Source organism: Crocuta crocuta, unplaced genomic scaffold, assembly GCF_008692635.1.
Source record: "Crocuta crocuta isolate KB4526 unplaced genomic scaffold, BGI_CrCroc_1.0 scaffold303, whole genome shotgun sequence".
Taxonomy (NCBI): Eukaryota; Metazoa; Chordata; class Mammalia; order Carnivora; family Hyaenidae; genus Crocuta; species Crocuta crocuta.
In genome coordinates, this window is record NW_027528276.1 from 3,937,236 (window position 1) to 3,957,152 (window position 19,917).

The window sequence follows — 19,917 nt, forward strand, 5'->3', positions numbered from 1 at the left end:
ATAATAATTCCTGAGAGGTTTCAGGATGATTGGCTCTCCATCTCTTTGTCCAGACTTTCTTGAATAATGTTTAGAGTTGGCTAGAGTATGTAGTGGGTCTGGCTTCTATTTTAAAAACACACATACATTTCTGGTAAGTGTTACCATTTCATATATATTGTACTTCAAAACTGAAAATTCCTGAATTTTATTATTGTTTCACATTTAAATTCTTTAATCTGTGTTTGCCTAGAACCAGAAATTCTTGTGTAGATAAAAGGTTTTAAGACCAAATAAAAATCTGTTTCATTCTCACGCACAGGTCCGCAAGCACATCAATGATCTTTACGAAGATCTGCGGGATGGCCACAACCTAATCTCTCTGCTGGAGGTCCTCTCGGGCATCAAACTGGTGAGCTTCCCTACCTCGCAAACATGGCCCTGTTAATGACATACCAGTCCATCTTGTTGAATGCCAAGATAGTGGCCGCCACTGCCTGCTCTCTGTTATGTGGGAGAAATAAGTAGAAGACTTTACTGGTGGACTTTATTTCTAAGTCATACTTAAGAGTGTTAAATGATATAATTTCATCTTAATGTGAATTAATGTGTCATCTTCTCATTTCTTGATGGAATCAGATATCAGTTTTATTCCTTTCATATGCATTTTTTCTCCTTATTTGTTCCTTATCTACTTGTCGGTGCACTATTTCAGGAACAGTAGATTCACATTTCAAGATTTTTTAGTGGGATGCCTGGGTGGCTCAGTCAGTTAAGCGTCCAACTCTTGATTTCAGCTTGGGTCATGATTTTGAGGTTCCTGAGTTTGAGCCCTGCACTGGGCTTTGCACTGACAGTGTAGAGCCTGCTTGGGATTCTCTCTCTTTGCCCCTCCCCTGCTCTTGTGTCTCACTCGCTCACTCTCCCTCCCTCCCTCCCTCTCTCTCTCAATAAATAAATAATTAAACTTGAAAAACAATAAAGATTTTTTTTAGTAAGGCGAGTTTTTCTTTCTAGAGTTTTCTTTCTAGTCTATATAGGCTCTCTTATTTTCCCATCTATTGTGACTTGTTTTATTTCCTGTATTCAGCTAAGGATATGAAGTTTACATTTAAAAGCCCTGGTATTTAGGAGTGCCTGGGTGACTCAGTTGATTAAGTGCCCGACTCTTAATTTTGGCTCAAGTAATGATCTCACAATTCGTGAGTTCAAGCCACATGTTGGGCTCTGCTGACAGCAGGGAGTCAGCTTGGGATTCTCTTTCTGCCTCTCCCCACCCATGCATACTCTCTCTCTCCCCCTCTCTTTCTCTCTCTCTCAAAATAAATAAATAAATAAACTTAAAAATAATCCCAAGTATAAAGAGTTATTTTTTTCCAGTTCATCTCACTTTCTTCCTTCTTTGATTCACTGATCATCAGAGGTTTGGAGAAGTACTGAAGATGATATCTGGACACAGTCCTGGATCCAGTAGAGTTGAGTTCCTTGGATAATTAAATATGCCTGCCTACTCCCAAATGTGTTAAGTAAGCTTTACTCGTGGGAAACACCTACATTTCTACAGGCAAATCTGCCTGAGCTTCTTGGCTTGTCAGATCATAGTTGTTTTTTGTTTTGTTTTTTTTTTACGTTTTTTTTAACTTTTTATTCGTTTTTGAGAGAGGGAGAGAGACAGAGCATCAGTGGGGGAGGGGCAGAGAAAGGAGACACAGAATCTCAAGCAGGCTCCAGGCTCTGAGCTGTCAGCACAGAGCCTGACATGGGACTCAAACTCACGAGCCATGAGTTCATGACTTGAGCCGAAGTCAGATGCTTAACCAACTGAGCCACCCAGGTGCCTCCAGATTATAGTTCTTATACTTGGTTTATTTGAGGGATCAAAATAACCCCACTTGTGGGTTCTTTGTTTTGGGGGGATAGACAGAGAGAGGGAGAAAGAGAATCCCAAGCAGGTTCCATGCTGTCAGCACAGAGCCTGATGTGGGGCTCTATCTCATGAACCATGAGATTATGACCTAAGCCGAAATCAAAAGTCAGATGCTTAAATCGCCTGAGCCACCTGAGCACCCCCACATAGTTTTCATTTAGAAAAGTCCAGGGCTAAATACTGGAAACATCTCTGGGGAAAGAACGAACTGAAGCAACTTGAGCATTCATTGCCTTTGGTGAATTCTTAGTCATTTCAAGAAGGGAATTTAGCATGTTAGTTTTCACTCCTTAAGTAATATTCAGCTTCTTCAAGGATTGGGGCTTCGCTTCCCATAGGCTCTCTGTTTTGGTTTCATATCTTTTATGTCTTAAAGTAGAATTATTTTTATAATAATTTTCTCCCTAAGAGAGCCCAAGTGGGAGAGGGCTAGAGGGAGAGAGGGAGAGAGAATCCTAAGCAGGTTCTGCTCCCAGTGTGGGGCTCAATATGGGGCTCCATCTCATGACTGTGAGATCATGACCTGAGCTGAAATCAAGAGTCAGGTGCTTAACCGACTGAGCCACCCAGGTGCCCCTACTTTTATAATTTTTAATGGGATTAAAATTGACAGATGCTTTTATTAGCACAGCTACTACTGGTGAAATCCATTTCTTATCCGGCTGTCATCTATACATTTCATAAGTAATCAAAATGTCACTTTCACATTGCCGGTCTTTACTCTTCAGCACTCACAAAGTTACATTTTGGGCAATTTGGCTGGGATATTTGATGAACTTGTAGGGGTTTTATGTTGAAAGTGATTCTTATTGGTCACATTACTTACGAAACAGTCTGGACACTCCCTAACCTTTGAAAACGTGCAGGTTGTTTATGCAGATATTCATAGGATATCATCTTTTCACTGAGAACCATCCAGATATCTTTCGTGGTTATTCTCATAATCCCTTTCTCCTTTAGTTGATTCACAGAAAGAGAGGGTGGGCAGCCATGGAGAACTGAAGATGTGTTTCATCATAAGTGTTCAGTAAAACCATGTGATCTGGTCTTGATTTGGTTTTGCATGTTTGGGGATGTGGGAGGGTATTTTCATATATATTTTCACTTTTTTTTTTTTAATGTTGCATTCATTTCCTTCTCATTTTTGTGTTGTGAATTTCCTGTCACTCTGTCATGTTTTTGCCTTGGTTGGTGGCCAAAGGAGCCAGCAGGGCTGAAGACCCTCCGTCTGGTGAGCATGCCCTCCTGGCGCCATACAAACAGCGAGGAGCAGGAGGAGGAAGATGAGGATGATGTAGTAGGTCCTCCTGGGATGCCAGGACCCCAGCCAGCACTGCAGGGCCATCAGAGAGTCTGAGGTTCTCGAGGTCAACAAGTAGCTCAGTTGCCAATTGCCTTCTTCCCTCTGCACCTGGGGATTTTTGGTCCCAAAGAAAGTGGTTAAAACTAATTGTGCCTCTTGCCACTGCTAGATGATCCTGGAGTGGGGATTGTTTTGCTTATCTGAGAGTGGTTGGCACAAGAAGAATAATGGTGTTTGGAGGTGTCAAGAGCCTTTGTGACCTGGAGACCTGTAGCTTTCTGGTGGCCTTGCTGTGTTAGTCTGAGTCTGGATTGCAGAACTGTGGAAAGTTTAGCTGAAGGCATGATGGTTAATTGCTCTCAGCTCCACACTTCAGACTAACTCTCACTCTCTCTCCACCCTCTGTAGCCTCCAAGTTCTCACCACACACCATGTCATTTGTTTTCAAAACAGCCTGTTGTTTGCAAACCACTCACTGCATGGAGATACCTGCCTTGGTCAATAATATCTCAAGTTGCTGTAGAGGACAGAGATTTTAACCTGCATGTTTTTAGGGTATTTATTTTTGGCGGGGAGTACCAAGGAGTAAAGATAAAAGAGTGTGTGAGAAGGGCATTTCCTGTGTGGGCCCTAAATTATAGCCTGTAATCTTTCTCCAGAAACAGGGTTTAGGCTTTATCTCTATTTCCTGTCCTCTTAAAGTCATTATTCACCTCTTCAATCTCCCTTCCCATTGCCTTGGACTCTTCACTTTCATAGGCTCTGTCATCCTCAAAGCCATGTTCAAAAGTAGTTTAGCTGAAATGACTGGAAAGAGGCTCTTGCTAGAAGGATTTTTCCTAAAATTTTTGATGTGAGAAGTTATCCTGTGGCCCAGAGAGGCCTCAACATCTCTGTAGATTATCCGCATCTGAGAGTGTTGCTTAGAAGGGTTGGGGGCTCCCAGAGAAATGCTTCTCTTCTTACCTTTACACGCATTTGGTTACTTTTTGTGTGTTTCAGCCTGGGGCAATATTGCCTCTGTACAGGCATCTGGCCACATAAGCTACCTTTTTCATCAGCCTTTAATTAGTACCACTTTGACATTTACAAATGAGTTGGTTATATATAATCTAGTAAGAGTGATGTTTCAGTCCCAATTTTAGTAAAATAAATGCAACATTAGAAAATGAGAAGGAGAAAAGGTTCCAGAGACAGATAGCCACCCCTGCATGCTGTCACTGGCCACCAATTTCAGCCACATTTGGATGGATAGTAGCTGGGCTGTGGACAGGGTGCCAGAGGCATGGGATGGAGATGAGCTTCTCTCTGGTGGCTTGTATGACGTCCGGGGCTGAGAGACAAGCAGGAAATACCTTTCTTTGGAGTACATTGTCGAGTGGCCCTACATCATCAAGGTTTTCGTTGCTCTCAGTATTTCTTGTTGAGGTCCAGGGTGACTTTCCTAAATGGACACCCATCTGTCTGGAAAATAGGTTTCTTCCTGATTTTTCTTTCTCATTTTTGAGTTTTTCACTTGTTTATTGAGCATGTATAATTCTTCATTCCCTGGTTTAAAATTGGCTACCTCTAGCTTCTTTTGCCAGGTTTTTAATAAGGTTGGCTCTAATTACTGTGCAATATGCAATTAGGACTTTCTGCCCTTCCCTTAAAATAGCATTTAACTGTCATTTTAGGAGCCACAGAGTCCGAGTCTCGTTCCCATTAACCGCACATCCAAAATCAGGTTCTGCCGAACGTGGCCACAGAAGACCCTGTCCAGGAGCTGCGGCACCGATTCGGCACAAGTAGTCCAAACACACTGTGTGTTCACGAGAGACACAGTGGTAAACAAGCATGGAGGCCTCAGAGAGCACGGCGAAACACACATAGGCCCTGCCACCAAGGGGTGCTTTATGTAATGCTCCCATGACTGGCTTCCACCACAAGGAATTCTGTGTGGTCTTTCAGTCTCTGAAATGACAAAGGATGGGGGTCTGCATGGGTAAATTGGTGTAGCTAAAATTACCATCTCTTTTTGTTTGTTTGCAGCCCCGCGAGAAGGGCAGGATGCGTTTTCATAGGCTGCAGAATGTGCAGATTGCCCTGGACTTCCTAAAGCAGCGGCAGGTAAGACTACTCCATGCTTTCCCTATTCTGCCATGGAGTGTTGACACTGGCCCTACTTAGGGATGTTCTCAGTGCTCCTAGTGAGCCCTCAGTGATTGCTACATCTGACTAGCCCAGTCTGAGTCTTGTTTGCTAGTGAACAATTGCATTATGCCTGGACAAATCATTTGGTAGGTCCTGCATAGAACTTAGGGCCTTCCCTGAGTGGGAGAGTGTTAACAGAGAAGAACAAGATGCTAGAGATTGAGACTTATGAACCTAAGGTGGTGGTCAAAAGGAAGATGATGAAAAGTAAATTGGCAAAGAAGATGGAAAAAAAGTACATCATCCAGGAGGAGGAAAAACCAGAATGCTACATGACCCTGAAGAGTAGATGAGGGGCTGGTCAGGATTGGCCATTGTGTTGGTGCCACATGAGGTCTGAGGCTGTCAAGCATTGGTGACTTGAGAACAGTCTGAGTAGAGCAGAAGAGCACTTGGAGTTTAGCGGGCCTGGATATAGGAAGGGAAAAAGAAGTTTTCCACGTTTTTAGACATAATAGGAGAAGCCAGTGAACGGAGGCAGATGGAAATGAGAGTCAGGAGGAGTGCTGACAGTGACAAAATATTAGCCCTGGGAGATGCCACAGAGAGGTTCCAGCCCAGTGTCTTCATTTCCTAGATAAGGAAAGTGAGATCTGGCTGGGTGAAGTGACCTGCACCAGAGCACACAAGCTGGAACAGAGCTGGGACTTCCACCCAGGCCTCTTGCCGTGGAGTTCAGTGCTCCTGCCACTGTCCGTGCTGTTTCTATACACTGTCCCTCTGCCCCGCTTTCTAATGGATGGAAACAAATTCAGAGATTGAGAGTAAGATCCTAAGCACAGCTGGTGTGATTATCTTTGAAAAAGAAAAGCAAAATGCCCCTTTCTTTGAGATACTGGGAAAAGGAAGGAGGGAGGTATAAAGATGCAGGGGTGGTGTGTGGCGGAAAGGAAGATGGACGAGGGGGTCAGAGAGTTTGTCTGCTTGGAGCCCGCCGTGTGGAAGAGATCAGTCTAGCCGTGGGCGCCAGGCAATCGCTCTGGCCAAGCTGGACGTTGAATGGTATGCATATTTTTAGAGTTAGTTCATTTTCATCACTCTTATCAGTATTTCTCATTAACTTGGGAAATTCTCTTTCTCTGTGCTTCCAGAGCAGTTTACTTCCAATATGATATCTACTACTTTATTATTTCTGTTTGCTCTCGTATACTGTAGGCCCCATGAGGACCGGGAGTGGGATCTTCCTCCACATTTTTCTCTTCATCACCTGGCATAATGAATGGTCCTTAATGGACACTTAATAAATATTTGTTGAAATAAATTGACAAATGAAAAGTGGTGGGAGAATTAGAAGCAGTGTTTAGGGTACTGGAGAAAGCAAGATTGGAAATGTCTGTGTGTAGAGCTGGAGGGACCCTGGGGGTTCTTAATAGCCAAGGAGATTGAGAAGAATCGATTAGCTGCAAGTCTAAATAAGGACCGAGGGTAGATTTGGTTATTACAATCAAATTAAAGTATGTGCGGATAAGAACAGCAGACTCAGAGAAGGGCAGGGAGAACTGTAGAGCAGCTCTGTAGTGGGGAGGTCCAAGTTGTAGCTGTGTAGGTGTTCAAAGTAGAGGAAAAATAGAAGTCTGCAGAATGGAGAAGGTACATGAATTGTGCAGATGGGGTGATATTTGGGTCATTGAGATGAGTGCTAATAAGATTGCCACTTTTAGGAGTTAGGTGCTGAAGTCATCAAGAGTTAGTAGAGATTGGAAGGTGGTTTATAAAGTAGACTTCAGAATAGAAGGGGCAAGCTGACAGGAGTGGGGCTGAGGAATGTGGATGTGGCCACATCCTCCCAACTGTGGGTCTGCGATTGGTGATTAGAAAACTGTGTTCTCAATCTAGAAGGGTAGCCTCTCCTATCCACAGTGTACAGATGAGGAGATGGAGGTACAGGTGTCTTAGTCTGTTCAGGCTGCTGTAACAAAAATACTTCGCATGGTGGCTTATAAACAACAGAAATGTATTTCTCACAGTTCTGGAGACGGGAAGTCCAAGAGTAAGGCACTAGCAGATTCAGTGTCTGGTGAGGTCCTGTTTTCTGGTTCTTGGACCACAGTCTTCTGGCTGTGTCCTCACATGGTAGGGAGGGGGGTCGGCAAGGGAGCTCTCTGGGGTCTCTTTTAGAAGGGCACCGTTCCCATTCACGTGGGCTTTACCCTCATAATTTAATCCCTCCCAAGGCACCACCTGCAAATTCCATCACAGTGGGTGTTAGAACTTAACATATGACTCTTGGAGGGACACAGCATTTAGCCTGTGGTACCAGGTCACTGTTCGTGTAGGGGAGAAGTGAGGTCACCAGAGTTCTTTAGAGACACACAGATTTCAGTTCAATTGATGAGATAAAGGAAGACCAGCTCAAGGGCAGTTTGTCAGAATTGAACAGGAACTCCGGTGAGGGTCTGACAGAAGAGGCTCGCAGGGGCTGAGCTGCTTTTCCTGGTGCACTCACAGTTTCAGCACTGAAAATCCCACACCCCAGGAAATCTCTCAGTTTCCAGCATGTGGGACAGTTGGTCACCCCTAGCGGCGGATAGGGCCTGTGTGTTTATGCACATTGTGTTGTTAGAATGAGAGTTCACGGGTAAAAGCAGATGCAAGTGGAGGCATGGGCAGGTGTGGATATCTTTGCAGAGGAGGGAAAATGGAGGTGAGAGCAGGCCAAAGGGTAAGGGAGAGGAGCTTGCTACTCTTTCCCATGGGGAGAAAAGAAAAAAAAAATCAGGGCTGTGTTGACTTAATAAAAAGCAACTCACAATACCATGTGCTTATAAGATCGCCTTGCTGATAGGAATGCAAAATGGTACAATCACGCTGGAAGCGAGTTTGGCAGTTTTGTATAAAGCTAAACATATACCATATGACCCAGCAGTCCCACGCCTGGGAATTTACCCTGTAGGAATGAAAGCATATGCTCATGAGTCTAGGAGCTTTATTCATCACTGTCCCAAACTGGAAACAGCTCGAATGCTCTTCAGTGAGTGGATGGGTAAACACACTGTAGTCTGTTGATGTGATGGAATACTACTCAGCAGTAAAGAGGAGCATACTGGTGATGCAGGGAACGAGGATGGAGATCTCTAGGGCATCATGCTGAGTGGAAAAAAAACCCAGTATCAAAAACTTACATACTGATTCTACCCATAGACATTCTAGAACAAGTAAGAGGGGAACGGATCAGTGGTTGCCAGGAATTAGGGGTGGGGGCAGGGCGTGACCACAGAGGAGCAGCATAAAGTCCTTTTTGGGGTGACGGAAGTGTCCCATTATCCTGGCTGCGGTGGTAGTTATGCATCAGTACAAATGTTCAGACTCAGAGCTGAGCAGGCGCACACATAGCATGCACAGTTTAATTGGATAGAAGGATGAAAATCTGCAAAAATGAAATCAAAACCAAAAGTCCCAGAGCTCTGAGATCAGCCTCTGTTTCTTTTCCAGGTGAAACTAGTGAATATTCGCAACGATGACATCACCGATGGCAACCCCAAGTTGACCCTGGGCCTCATCTGGACCATTATTTTGCACTTCCAGGTAGGGCCTGTGAAGTTTGGGCTCACTGTTGCTTGGCATGGACGTTGCCTAGAAGGAACTAGAAGATATGTGGCCTCCCATGGTTAGCCCCAAACGTTTCTTCTCTGTGTGTGGCCGTGAACCAGGGTGAGAGAGGGAATGGCCTGGGAACAGAGCTGTTGTGGCCTAAACCCAGAACTTCCTGATCGTTTGTATGCTGAAATGGGATTTTTTCACTGGTTTGTGTGCTGGCAGGTTGTTAGAAGTCTGCTCAGCTGGGTCCAAACTGGCTCTTTGGAGACTCAGAGTGTGGACCGTTTGATGCTTGAGAAGGGTGGAGTGAAGGCTTGTAATCCTGCTTTGGTGTAGACCTTTCTTCGTCTCTGATGATCTTAAAACAAGCCTGGTTAATTATAGCACTGCCTTAGTCAGTTTGGGCTTCTATAATGAAATACAGGCGGCCTTAGAGATATTGCAGTTTGGATCCAGACCACCACAATAAAGCAGTCAGATGAATTTTTTGGTTTCCCCATGCATATAAAAAGTTATGTTTACACTATACTATAGTCTATAAGTGTGCAACAGCATTGTATTTTTTAAAAAGTGTACAGACTTTAATTTAAAAAGTTTATTGCTAAAAAATGCTATCATCTGAGTTTTCAGTGAGCCATAATCACTGATCACATATCACCGTAACAGATATAATAACAATAATGAAAATTTTGAAATATTGGGAGAATTACAAAAATGTGACACAGACACAGGTGAGCAAATGCTGTTGGAAAAATGACACAGATAGATTTACTTGATGTAAGGATGCCACAAACTTTCAATTTGTAAAAAATGCAGTATCTTTGAAGTGTAGTAAAGTGAAGCACAATGAAATGAGGTATGCCTGTACCATGACTTAGGTGGCTTAAACAACAGACACCTTGTTCTCATGGTTCTGAAGGCTGGAAGTCTGAGATCAGAGTGTCAGCATGTCCAGGTTCATGGTGGGGCCCTGGTTATCTCCTCACGTGACCTTTCCTTGGTGTGTGGGTGCAGAGAAAGAGATCTCATGTCTCTTCATCCTTTTCTAAGGGCATTCGTGGGATGAATTCATCGCACAAATGCCCTCAGCATAGGGACTCTGCTTTTATAACCTCATCTAAAACTAATTACCTCTCAAAGGCCCCCACCTCTAAATATATCACGTAGGAGGTAAGGGCCTCAGCTTGAATTTTGAGGGGCACAAATATTCAGTCCACAGCGAGCACCTTAATAGCTGGGTTTATATATGGGCTGGTAAGCACAAGCTTGTTGCTTCCATCATACTCAAGAGCAGTGGCAGCTTGGTAGTGTTCACGTGGTCACACAGCCTTGTTGCTGCTCCCTTCCTAAGAAGGCAAATCATTTTCAAGTCTGGATTGCTGTTGGAAAAGTACAGCCTTATTTTTATAAAAAGACCATCTTGAATCATTTTAGCCCAGCCAAACAAAGCTGTTTCTCAGACAGCTCTCCCATACACAGTCCTGTATATGAAGCTGATAGGTTAGAGGGAACACTTTTTGAGCAGGTAAGAAAAGAAGGGTAATTATAAATAACTCAAGGCTTGGACTCCAGGGACCCAAGTGGCTGTGATGTCCTAGTTGGGACATTAGTGCCACCTGCTGGTTAGAAGCAGAACAGCAGGTGTCCCACCATTCCTCATTACCTGAGAAAATTGAATTTGGGGTTTATTTAGTGGGGCTCTGGTTTGGAGCCAGTGCTGGCAATCTGGAAAGTATGGAAGTAACATGCATTTTTGTGCAACCACAGGGTGTCTTCAGGCATGCTTTGGATATAGGGATAACCAGGAACATGAACTTGCCTTAGCAGGATGGAAGCAAGAACTTTGTTGAGCTTTCGTGGAATACTAGTTATCCCCTTAGAGCTCTTAAGAACAGAGGAGTTTTGTCGTCGTCATCGTCATCATGATCATTGTCGTTGTTGTGAGAGAAACTGTTTTGGTTGTTTGTATTTTTGCCACAAACCTGTCCCCAGTGTGAGTCCCAGTGTTGGTCTCATAGGGTGAGATAAGAGGACTCTCTACACTATGTCGGTATTTATCCTGACTGCAATTCAATTTTTTTCTTTTTTAAAAGGAAGACTCATAGGCCAAAGAATAAAAACTGAATTGGTTCATCAAAACTTTGCTGGGACAGAAGAGATGGAGATAATGGAACCATTATTTTCCTGAACAGCTCCATCAGGAAAATATATACTCTCTCTTTCTTTAAAAATTTCTTATGAAAACCTTCAAACATTTATAAAAGTAGAGAAAATAGTATGAAGAACTACCACATACCTATCACCTATCTTGACAATTCTTAACTCATGGCCAGTATTATTTCATATATTTCCTAATCCACTCCTCAAACCCCAGTAGGTTATCTTGAAAGAAATCCCGAACTTCATGTAATTTCATCTGTACATATTTCAGCATATATCTCTGAAAGATAAAGATTCTAAATTAAAATTTTTTAATGTTTATTCATTTTTGAGAGAAGAGGGGAGAGAGAAAGCGCGTGCGCATGAGCGAGCACGAGCGAGCACGAGTGGGGGAGGGGCAGAGAGAGAGAGGGAGACACAAAATCCGAAGCAGGCTCCAGACTCCAAGCTGTCAGCACAGAACCTTTTGCAGGGCTCGAACCCACAAACATGCAAGATCATGACCTGAGCTAAAGTCGGACACTTGACCGACTGAGCCATCCACATGCCCCTAAAGATTCTTACTTTAAGCAAACTATCATAACACTGTAAAACTCGATTAATTTCTTAAATTCATAAATATCTGATTAGTGTTCAAATTTCCCCAGTTCCTTCATTAAAAAAACAAAACAATAGTTGATTTCTATAAATCAGAATCCCAACAAATGGGGATTACAAATATTACATTAAATCCCCCCAGCCCCCAACAATCCATTGAGGAAATCAGGGTTTTGTCCTTTAAGGTTTATAAAGATGTCAGTAACATCGCTGGGATGTCTTCTATCCCTCTGTTGTATTGCTTATCAACTGGTGGTTTAGATTTGGACCTGAGGCTCAGTCACATTCAGGTTCCTTTAGGGAGGATGTGGAGGGCAAAAGCGGTGGTGTTGAGTTGTATACTTCTGCTGCTGAACATGCGGGTTTAGCTATTATCAGCCTGATCCATCCATTCCATATTACAACTTCGCCTAATAGTTTTAGCAACTACTCATCATTGTTGCTAGTTCCACGATTTCATTAGAGGTTGTAGGGGCTCCTGGGTGGCTCAGTTGGGAAAAGCATCTGACTCTTGATCTCAGCTCAGGTCTCAATCTCAGAGTTGTGAGTTCAAGTCCCTCACTGGGCTCCATGCTGGAGCCTACTTTTTAAAGGTTGCAAAATGGTATACTCAAATTCCTTCATTCCTTTTTCATTATTTAGCTGGATTACTTCTATAAAGAAGAACTTCACCTCAGCAGTTACCCTGAGAGATATCTCCTCTAGGAAAGGAAGATGCAAAGATCTCCCTCTGTTTACTAGTTTTCAGCATAATTAATTGGTTCCCTAAGATTCTCCAAAGAAACAAATGAAAGTTTCTTCATTTTTTTCTTAGTATCATTTATGACTCATAGGTTTTTAAATATGTTCCAATCAAATACAGCTCTCATTCTTCCTAATACTCAAATAACTCTGTCTTTGGTCAATGAGAGCTTCCTAAAGTTGACTCTGAGTCTTTTGGCTTGATCTCCATACTCCTTTTTGATAATAATCTCCTTTATTTCTTGTGATGAAATGTTCCAGACTCTTTAAGTGTATTTCTTCTCCGAGGCCTGAAATTAGCAATTTCTTCAAGAAACTCTCATTCTTTTATTGACCAAAATCTGAATGCTACTGGTTTGGTCAGTTTTTCTGTGGACAGAGTTAGCCAATAAGTATGTTTTTCTCTTTTAAAAAAAATCATGTATTTATAATGCTATCTCTCATTCAGACTTAAAATTAGAGTTATTTTTAAAAGTTTATATTTTTTTTTAATAATCTCTATACCCAGTGTGGGGCTCAAACTTATGACCTTGAGATCAAGAGTCACATGTTCTTCTGACTGAGCCAGCCAGGCACCCCAACATTATAGAGNCTCATGCTGAAAATCTTGATCCTAACAAGAGTAACATATTACTTATTCCCTTTTCTATATACCTACATACACATAGATGTCTGTATAATCACATATACATATTACATGTAAAGCATTTGAACCAAAACAACAATCTCAGTTTTATTATTAACAATATTGGGGCACCTGGGTGGCTCAGTCAGTTGAGCCTCCCACTTTGACTTAGGTCATGATCTCATGGTTCGTGGGTTCTAGCCCTGCAGTCAGCCAGCTCAGCGCCTAGAGCCTGTTTCAGATTCTGTGTCTCCCTTTCTCTGACCCTACCCTGCTCGCTCGCTCTCTCTCTCTCTCAGAAATAAATAAAACATTTAAAAAAAAAATAAAAACCCAGCATGATTACTGAGAAGTTTGTGGGTTTTTTTTTAAGTTTATTTATTTATTTTGAGAGAGAGAAAAAGTGTGAGCAGAGAGAGAGGGAGGGAGAGAGAAAATCCCAAGCAGGCTCAGCCCTGTTAGTGCAGAGCCCCATCCAGGGCTTGATGATGACCTCAGCTGAAATCAAGAGTCGGATGTTTAGCCCACTGAGCCACCCTGGTGCCTTAAGAAGTTTGTGATTTCTTTGTAGTTTTCATTGTCCTTTGTGTATATTTCCTAAGAATGTATACATAATTATATTTTAAAGTCATTAGAAAAAATTTCCGTGTTGTGAAGCCATTAATTCAGTACCCAATTAGGTTCACTGGTTTTTATTTGCCTCCAAATTTCTAGGGATTGCTTTTCCCCTTTCAGTTTTATTTTACATTATATAGACCATCTATGTTGTTCCAAAGGGAAATGTTTAAAGTGCATATGAAGTGTACTCAGAGAAGTCTAGCCTCCAGACCTGCCCTTTCCATTGTTTCTTCTCCTTTTATATAGTCATATAGTTTGCTGACTATTTTAAAAACCTTTTTGGTTGCCATTTGTTTGTTTATTTTAGGAAAATACATTCTTTTTAAAAAATGACTTTATTGAGGTTTATATACCATAAAATTGACTCATATTCATCATACAATTCAATGATTTTTACAAGTTCTACAACCCTTCCCATAATCCAATGTTAAGACCATTTTCATCATACCTGGAAGACCCTTCCTGCCCATTTATAGTCCCCTTCGTTCTCCTCCCTAGCCTTAGGCAGCCACCAGTCTATTTTTGGTCTCTATAGATTTGCCTCTTCTGGACATTTCACATAAATGGGATTATAGAATATGTACTTTTTGTGTCTGGCCTCTTTCACTTAGCATTAAAACTTTGAGGTTCATCTGTACTGAGGCATATATCAGTATTTCATGCCTTCCTATTGCTGAGTACTGTTCTGTTATATAGATGTACCACACATTTTGTCTATTCAGCAGTTGATAGACATTTGGGTCTTTTTCACTTTTTGGCTGTTATCAATTATGTTGATATGAATATTTGAGTACCAGTCTTTGTGTGGATGTATGTTTTTATTTCCAATGGCTATATACCTTGGAAGTGGAATTGCTGGGTTGTATGGTAAGTTGATGTAAAACTTTTTAAGAAACTCCCAAACTGGGGTGCCTGGGTGGCTCAGTTGGTTGAGTGTCTGACTTTGCCTCAGGTCATGATCTCATGGTTCGTGGGTTTGAGCCCTGTGTCGGGTTCTGTGCTGATGGCCAGCTCAGAGCCTGGAGCCTGTGTTTGGATTCTGTATCTCCCTCTCTCTCTGGCCCTCCCCTGCTCATGCTGTCTCTCTCCCTCTCTCAGAAATAAATAAAACATTAAAAAAAAAAAAAAGAAAGAAAGAAACTGCCAAACTATCTTCCAAAGTGGCTATACCATTTTACATTCCATCAGCAATGTGTGAAGACTCTTATTTGACATATCCTTGTCAAGATTTGTTATTATCTGTCTTTTGGTTATAACTGTCACAGTGGGTATGAGAAAGTATCTTCTTGTAGTTTTAGTTTACAGCACAGAGTCTGACACAGGGCTTGAACCCACAAGCTGTGAGACCATGACCTGTGCCGAAGTTGGATACTTAACCTACTGAGCCATCCAGGTGCCCCCAGGAAAACGTATTCTTTAACTGAATTCTATAAACATTTACTGAGGACCAGCTATGAGCAAAGTCTTAGGTAGAATCTGTGGGAGATACAAAGTGAACTAGACACAGACTTAACCCAGGTTCAACTGAATAATTCAGGGAAGTGAGAAGAGATGCACCATAAAGTAGCTTAATAGAGGTTTAAAGAATCTGGGAGATATGAGCCAGGTAGATGGAAGAAGTATGTACTCAATAATTAGCAGCAATCACTGGTAGCAACTTGTTACAGTTATTAACAGACCTTATAATTACCTTGGCTTTTGACTTGGTCCACTGTTCCCTTCCCTGTTACCTGTTTTACCAGAAAATAAAATACTTTTGGTTTAGTCTGTCTTCTGCATGCATATTGGCTACCTGCTTTTCTCTGCTACTTCAGCATAGCCAAGTAACTATTTTCTCGTCTTGTCATGGGAAGCTCTGCTGCCAGAGTATTTTCTCAGATGTAGCTACTAATTCCTTTTCTTTGCTGTTCTTGATGGCTTGGTGTTTGTCTGTATTAGCTACGTGTTTGGGAGTGTGGGGAACGTTCCCTTCTTGCAGAGCTTTTGGTTGGCTGACAAAGGGTTATACAGAGAGGCTCTATCATCCTTGTCTTGCTTCAGAGAGAATGTAACGTGTCTCTTGCTAGTTATGTATTATTGCGGTTTTCTAGTCTTTTATTATTGAGTATCTGTTAGCTGTTCTCACCAAGGACACCTGCTACATAAAGCCAAATAGAAATGTAGAGTAGAGCTATCAAATGTTAGGGGATCAGTAAAATAGTCATTACAAACTCTGTTGTTGGTTCTAATGAAATTTTCCCATACAACCAACTTTCTTTTTCCTTCTGACCCTCCAGGTAAATACTGTGCTGAAGTTGATGTAGACGATTCCCATATATGCTTTTGTATCTTTATGACAGATGAGGTATTCATAAACATGTGCTGTTGTTGATGTGTTATTATAATTGATATAGATCCTGTCTTCTATATATCCTTTCCCCCCTGTTTATTTAAGAGAGAGAGTGTATGTGCGCACAAATAGGTTATGGGCAGAGGAAGAGAGGAGAGAAGATCCAAAGTGAACTCTGTGCTGAAGGCATTCATTGCTACAGTGAACATCTGTGTACTTTTTTCCTTATGCATATAAGAAAGTGGTTTTTTTTGATAGGTACCTGGACTAGAATTATTAGGTCATACATACACTTTTCCTTTATGTTGCCAAATTACTCTCAGGAGCAGTGTGTGACACCTAGTGTTGTTTTGGGTAACACTACTGTTTTAACGTTTATTTCTTTTATGTCTGGATCTCTGCAGTAGGATGCCAGCTTAACAGTGGATTTTGTCTCTTGTTCTCTTCTTCGTCTGGCTTAGAACAGGTACTCAATAAACATTTGTTAAGTGAATAGGTCTTTTATTAATTTGATCGTCTCAAAGCTGGGAGGTAGGTAGACCAGATAAATAGACTGTGATGGCTGTTTTCCAGTGCTGGCTGTTCAGATGAGCAGCTGAAACAGAATCCAACCGACATTTTTGGATTACACTTTCAGATCCTAATAATAGGATTTCCTGTCCCTTGTTTTTATCCAAACTTGTATTAATGTTAGGATTTATAATTTTCCTAAAAGATAAATTCTGAAAGTCAGAATCTGACAGAATTAGCTTTCTGAGTCTCAAATGTTTATCAAATGCAAGGATACGTCTAGCACTCTGAAAAAAAAATTCAGGGGAGTTAAGGTAAAAAGTAGTTTTAGCTGGTAGATGTGAGGCTTACATTTTTGTGCACTTTATGGCACTTAGAACTTGGCCTAGCAATGAGGCACCATTCATGTTTGTGGAATGAATGAATGAATGAATGAATGAGCTCATTCACTCTGGCTGTCTCCATGTAAGAGCTGTGGGCAGTAAACAGTTAACTAGAAAAAGCCAAAGCAGAAGACCTGAAGAATGTGCCAGGTCTTTCCCTAGTCACCCTTAGTCAGCTACTTTTCCAGAAGGCAGCGGGCCCTGTGTTCAGAGCTCAGGTGAGACGAGAAAAAGGTACAGGGTGAAGTCTTAGGGACCAGAGTTAACTTACTTAGTGAAATAGTGGAAGCAGAGCCCCTGTTAAGAAAAACAAACACCCATACTTTGGGTCTTAGAACAGATCTACTTTCCTAAGAGCCTCGTCAAGAAAAGAAAGAGTATATTAGGACCTTAGTGGTGGTGATGGTAGAGTGTCTCATATCTTGTTGCTTAAGTAACAAATGGGAAGAAAAGGGATTTATTGTAGACCAGGCACTGAGCCAAGCACTTTATAGGCATTACCTCATCGGCCTTCACTCACCCGCTTCTGCAGGTGGTGGTATCCACTTTTTACAGGTAAGGAAACTGAACCACTTAGCAAGTTAGTTACTTAGCCACTAAGTTACTAGAGCTGGGAATTTGAACCTAGAGCTCCTTTCCTGAAAGCTCTGCTCCTTCCCTAGGCCAGTTTTCCTCTAGGGCAGAAGGAAATGAAAGCCCAATCTGTCCAACATATACAGGAAGTTTAAAACAGAAAAGGCTCCCACAAATAAATATACCAAATTCTGTAAGGCCTCCCTGTCAGCAGCAGTCAGATTAAGCAGCTGTGTCTCTTGCCTCTCAGTTGATCAGTTGCGGAAATTTGGTTTGCTTGTATTTCCTGAATAAAATTCAAGCTTTGGCCCTGGGTGTGCACCTGAAAAGTTCCATGGTTCCATTCTCTTTGTTGGAGGAGTGAAGGCTGGTGCCTGTCTAGAGAATTATACTGTGATGTCAGGGGGTTTTGCTGGTTAAATGATCTCCTGTAGTCTGAGTTTCGCTCCCATGCTGGTCTCCTGGGCTCATTTCTTGCTGTGGATTATGATCGCCGTAAGATGGTGCTGCAGCTTTGTGTTCAGCGGTAGGAAAAGGCTTAGGGAGAAGCACCTATTGCAGTGGAAGCAGATGGGTCTCGGTAAGCAGTTATGTAGGAGCTGCTGTCTTAGGGTTTCTTCCTGCTTTCCTTCTGTGCAGGGCGTTTTTCAGTAGAGGTGGGAAGCATTAACATAGAGCCGGGTAGGCTATTTCCCTCTGCTGTGTGGTCTGGATCCTTTCGCTATAGAGTAAACCGCTGCAGCCTCTTTCTACTCTGTCCAAAGCCCCTTGGGCTCTATGTTATCTCATCCATCAGACACTATACTAAAAATTGGGTAGGTGTATCCCATTGACATAACAGGGCGATTTTTGAATTTAACTTTTTAGACCTTTAATTCAGACTTCCTGCCCTACTGCAACCTGAGTAAAAACCATCTGGGCCTCATTTTAGCAACTTCCTCTCTTACTCCCAGTGTTATCTGTTTGGGTCCTTGGCCCATGTGAGTCTAATTGACAATTCAGAACAGTGGGTATCTTCCTGTTCTACTTAATTGAGGACAGACCCCTCCCCACCACAGTTAGAACATAGCATAACATGGAGTTGAAATTAACAGTCTTAAATAGGAGTTTATGGGCTGGCTTTGCCAATTATTAGCTGTGTAGCCCTGAGCAAATTAGTAAACTTTCTTAAATCTCTATTTCTTTACCTGTAAAATAGTAGTTTTGACCTCACATGGTTACTGTCAGAATTAAATGAGGTAATCCATAGCTTAGCACAGTGCGTGGCACGCAGCAAATGCTGAAAAAAATGTTAGCCGGCGGCATCAGTGATTACTGGTGAACATGTGTGTAACTATTGTTCAGCAGAGGTGGAGCTTCTCGGTTGTATTTGGAAGCTGTATCCTTTTTACAGAGCCTCCTTACACAATACTCAAAACTGATTTCCCAGTGTCTCCTCTGTGTCATAGGCTAACAGAATTAACAGATCTCTCTCTCTCTCTCTCTCTCTCTGGGAAGGCCAGGAGGGAAATAAATACTGTAGAAGGCTAGATCTTTAAAGCCTGTGTTTCTTAACCATGAGGAGTAGGCTTGGGTCTCTCTTTAGGTTATAATTAGTTTAAAATAATTTTATTATTTCTGACCTGAAAAATTTGAGTATCTGTCTTCATTGCTAGATATTGTCTCCTGGGCATCTGGCACAACAATTGAAATCTCTTTCCTTTCAGAGTCTGGGGGCAGTGATAATGGCAGCATCCCCAGCGCTGGTTCTTCTTGGCCCTTCCCTGCCCAGTTACTAGCAGCACGCTGGTTTGCTTTCCCCTCTTCCTCCTCCTCCTTCCTTCACGTACCTTCTTCCATGGCCTCCCTTCTTTCCCCTCCCTTTTCCCTTTACTCTTACATCCCACCCCTCCTCCTCACTCTCCCTAGTTTCCCCCCCTCCCCTGGTTTCTAGCTCCTTTTTGCTTTCTGTTTGTGTTTCTGAGGGCAGTGCTCCAATTACCTCATATTTGGAGAGAGGAAGCTGCAGCCAATCCGGTTTCTGTCTGCTTTTAGGTCAAGTGATTTCTGAACTGCAGTGAGATGCTTTGAATTTGTCTTGTTGCAGCTCTGAGCCTGTAAGATGGCTGTCTGAATCGGCAGCGGCTGGGAGAGACAGAGAGGCGGGGAGGGAGGGAGAAAGAATTGGAGGGATTGCCGGCATAGTGCATGTTTTTAAATGTGCATCTAATCCGATGAAGCCAAGGTTGGGATTTCTCTGGGATCCCAGGACTGGCTTAGCTGCGTTTTTGATGAGATTAGGAGAGGAAGGCGATGGGAAATTCACTGGGCTGTGTTAAGGAGCCGAAAGATTCAAGAGCTATTCCTGAGAAGGCTCCCATATCTCCTAAGAAAAGGGTTCGGTTCAAAAGGAAGTGGAGGGGGAAGAAAACCCCTACTCCAGAGGTATCTCATGAGGAGGAA

General features: G+C 42.3%; 1 protein-coding gene across 1 annotated transcript in view; it reads left to right on the plus strand.

The window, feature by feature from the left end:
• MACF1 (microtubule actin crosslinking factor 1) overlaps window positions 1-19,917 on the plus strand; it is a 229,559-nt gene that overhangs the window by 36,840 nt on the left and 172,802 nt on the right. The window contains exons 3-5 of the mRNA XM_077753196.1: window positions 302-391; window positions 5,241-5,318; window positions 8,835-8,927. Coding sequence (XP_077609322.1) covers window positions 302-391; window positions 5,241-5,318; window positions 8,835-8,927 — 261 coding nt within the window. The remainder of the gene's footprint in view (window positions 1-301; window positions 392-5,240; window positions 5,319-8,834; window positions 8,928-19,917) is intronic.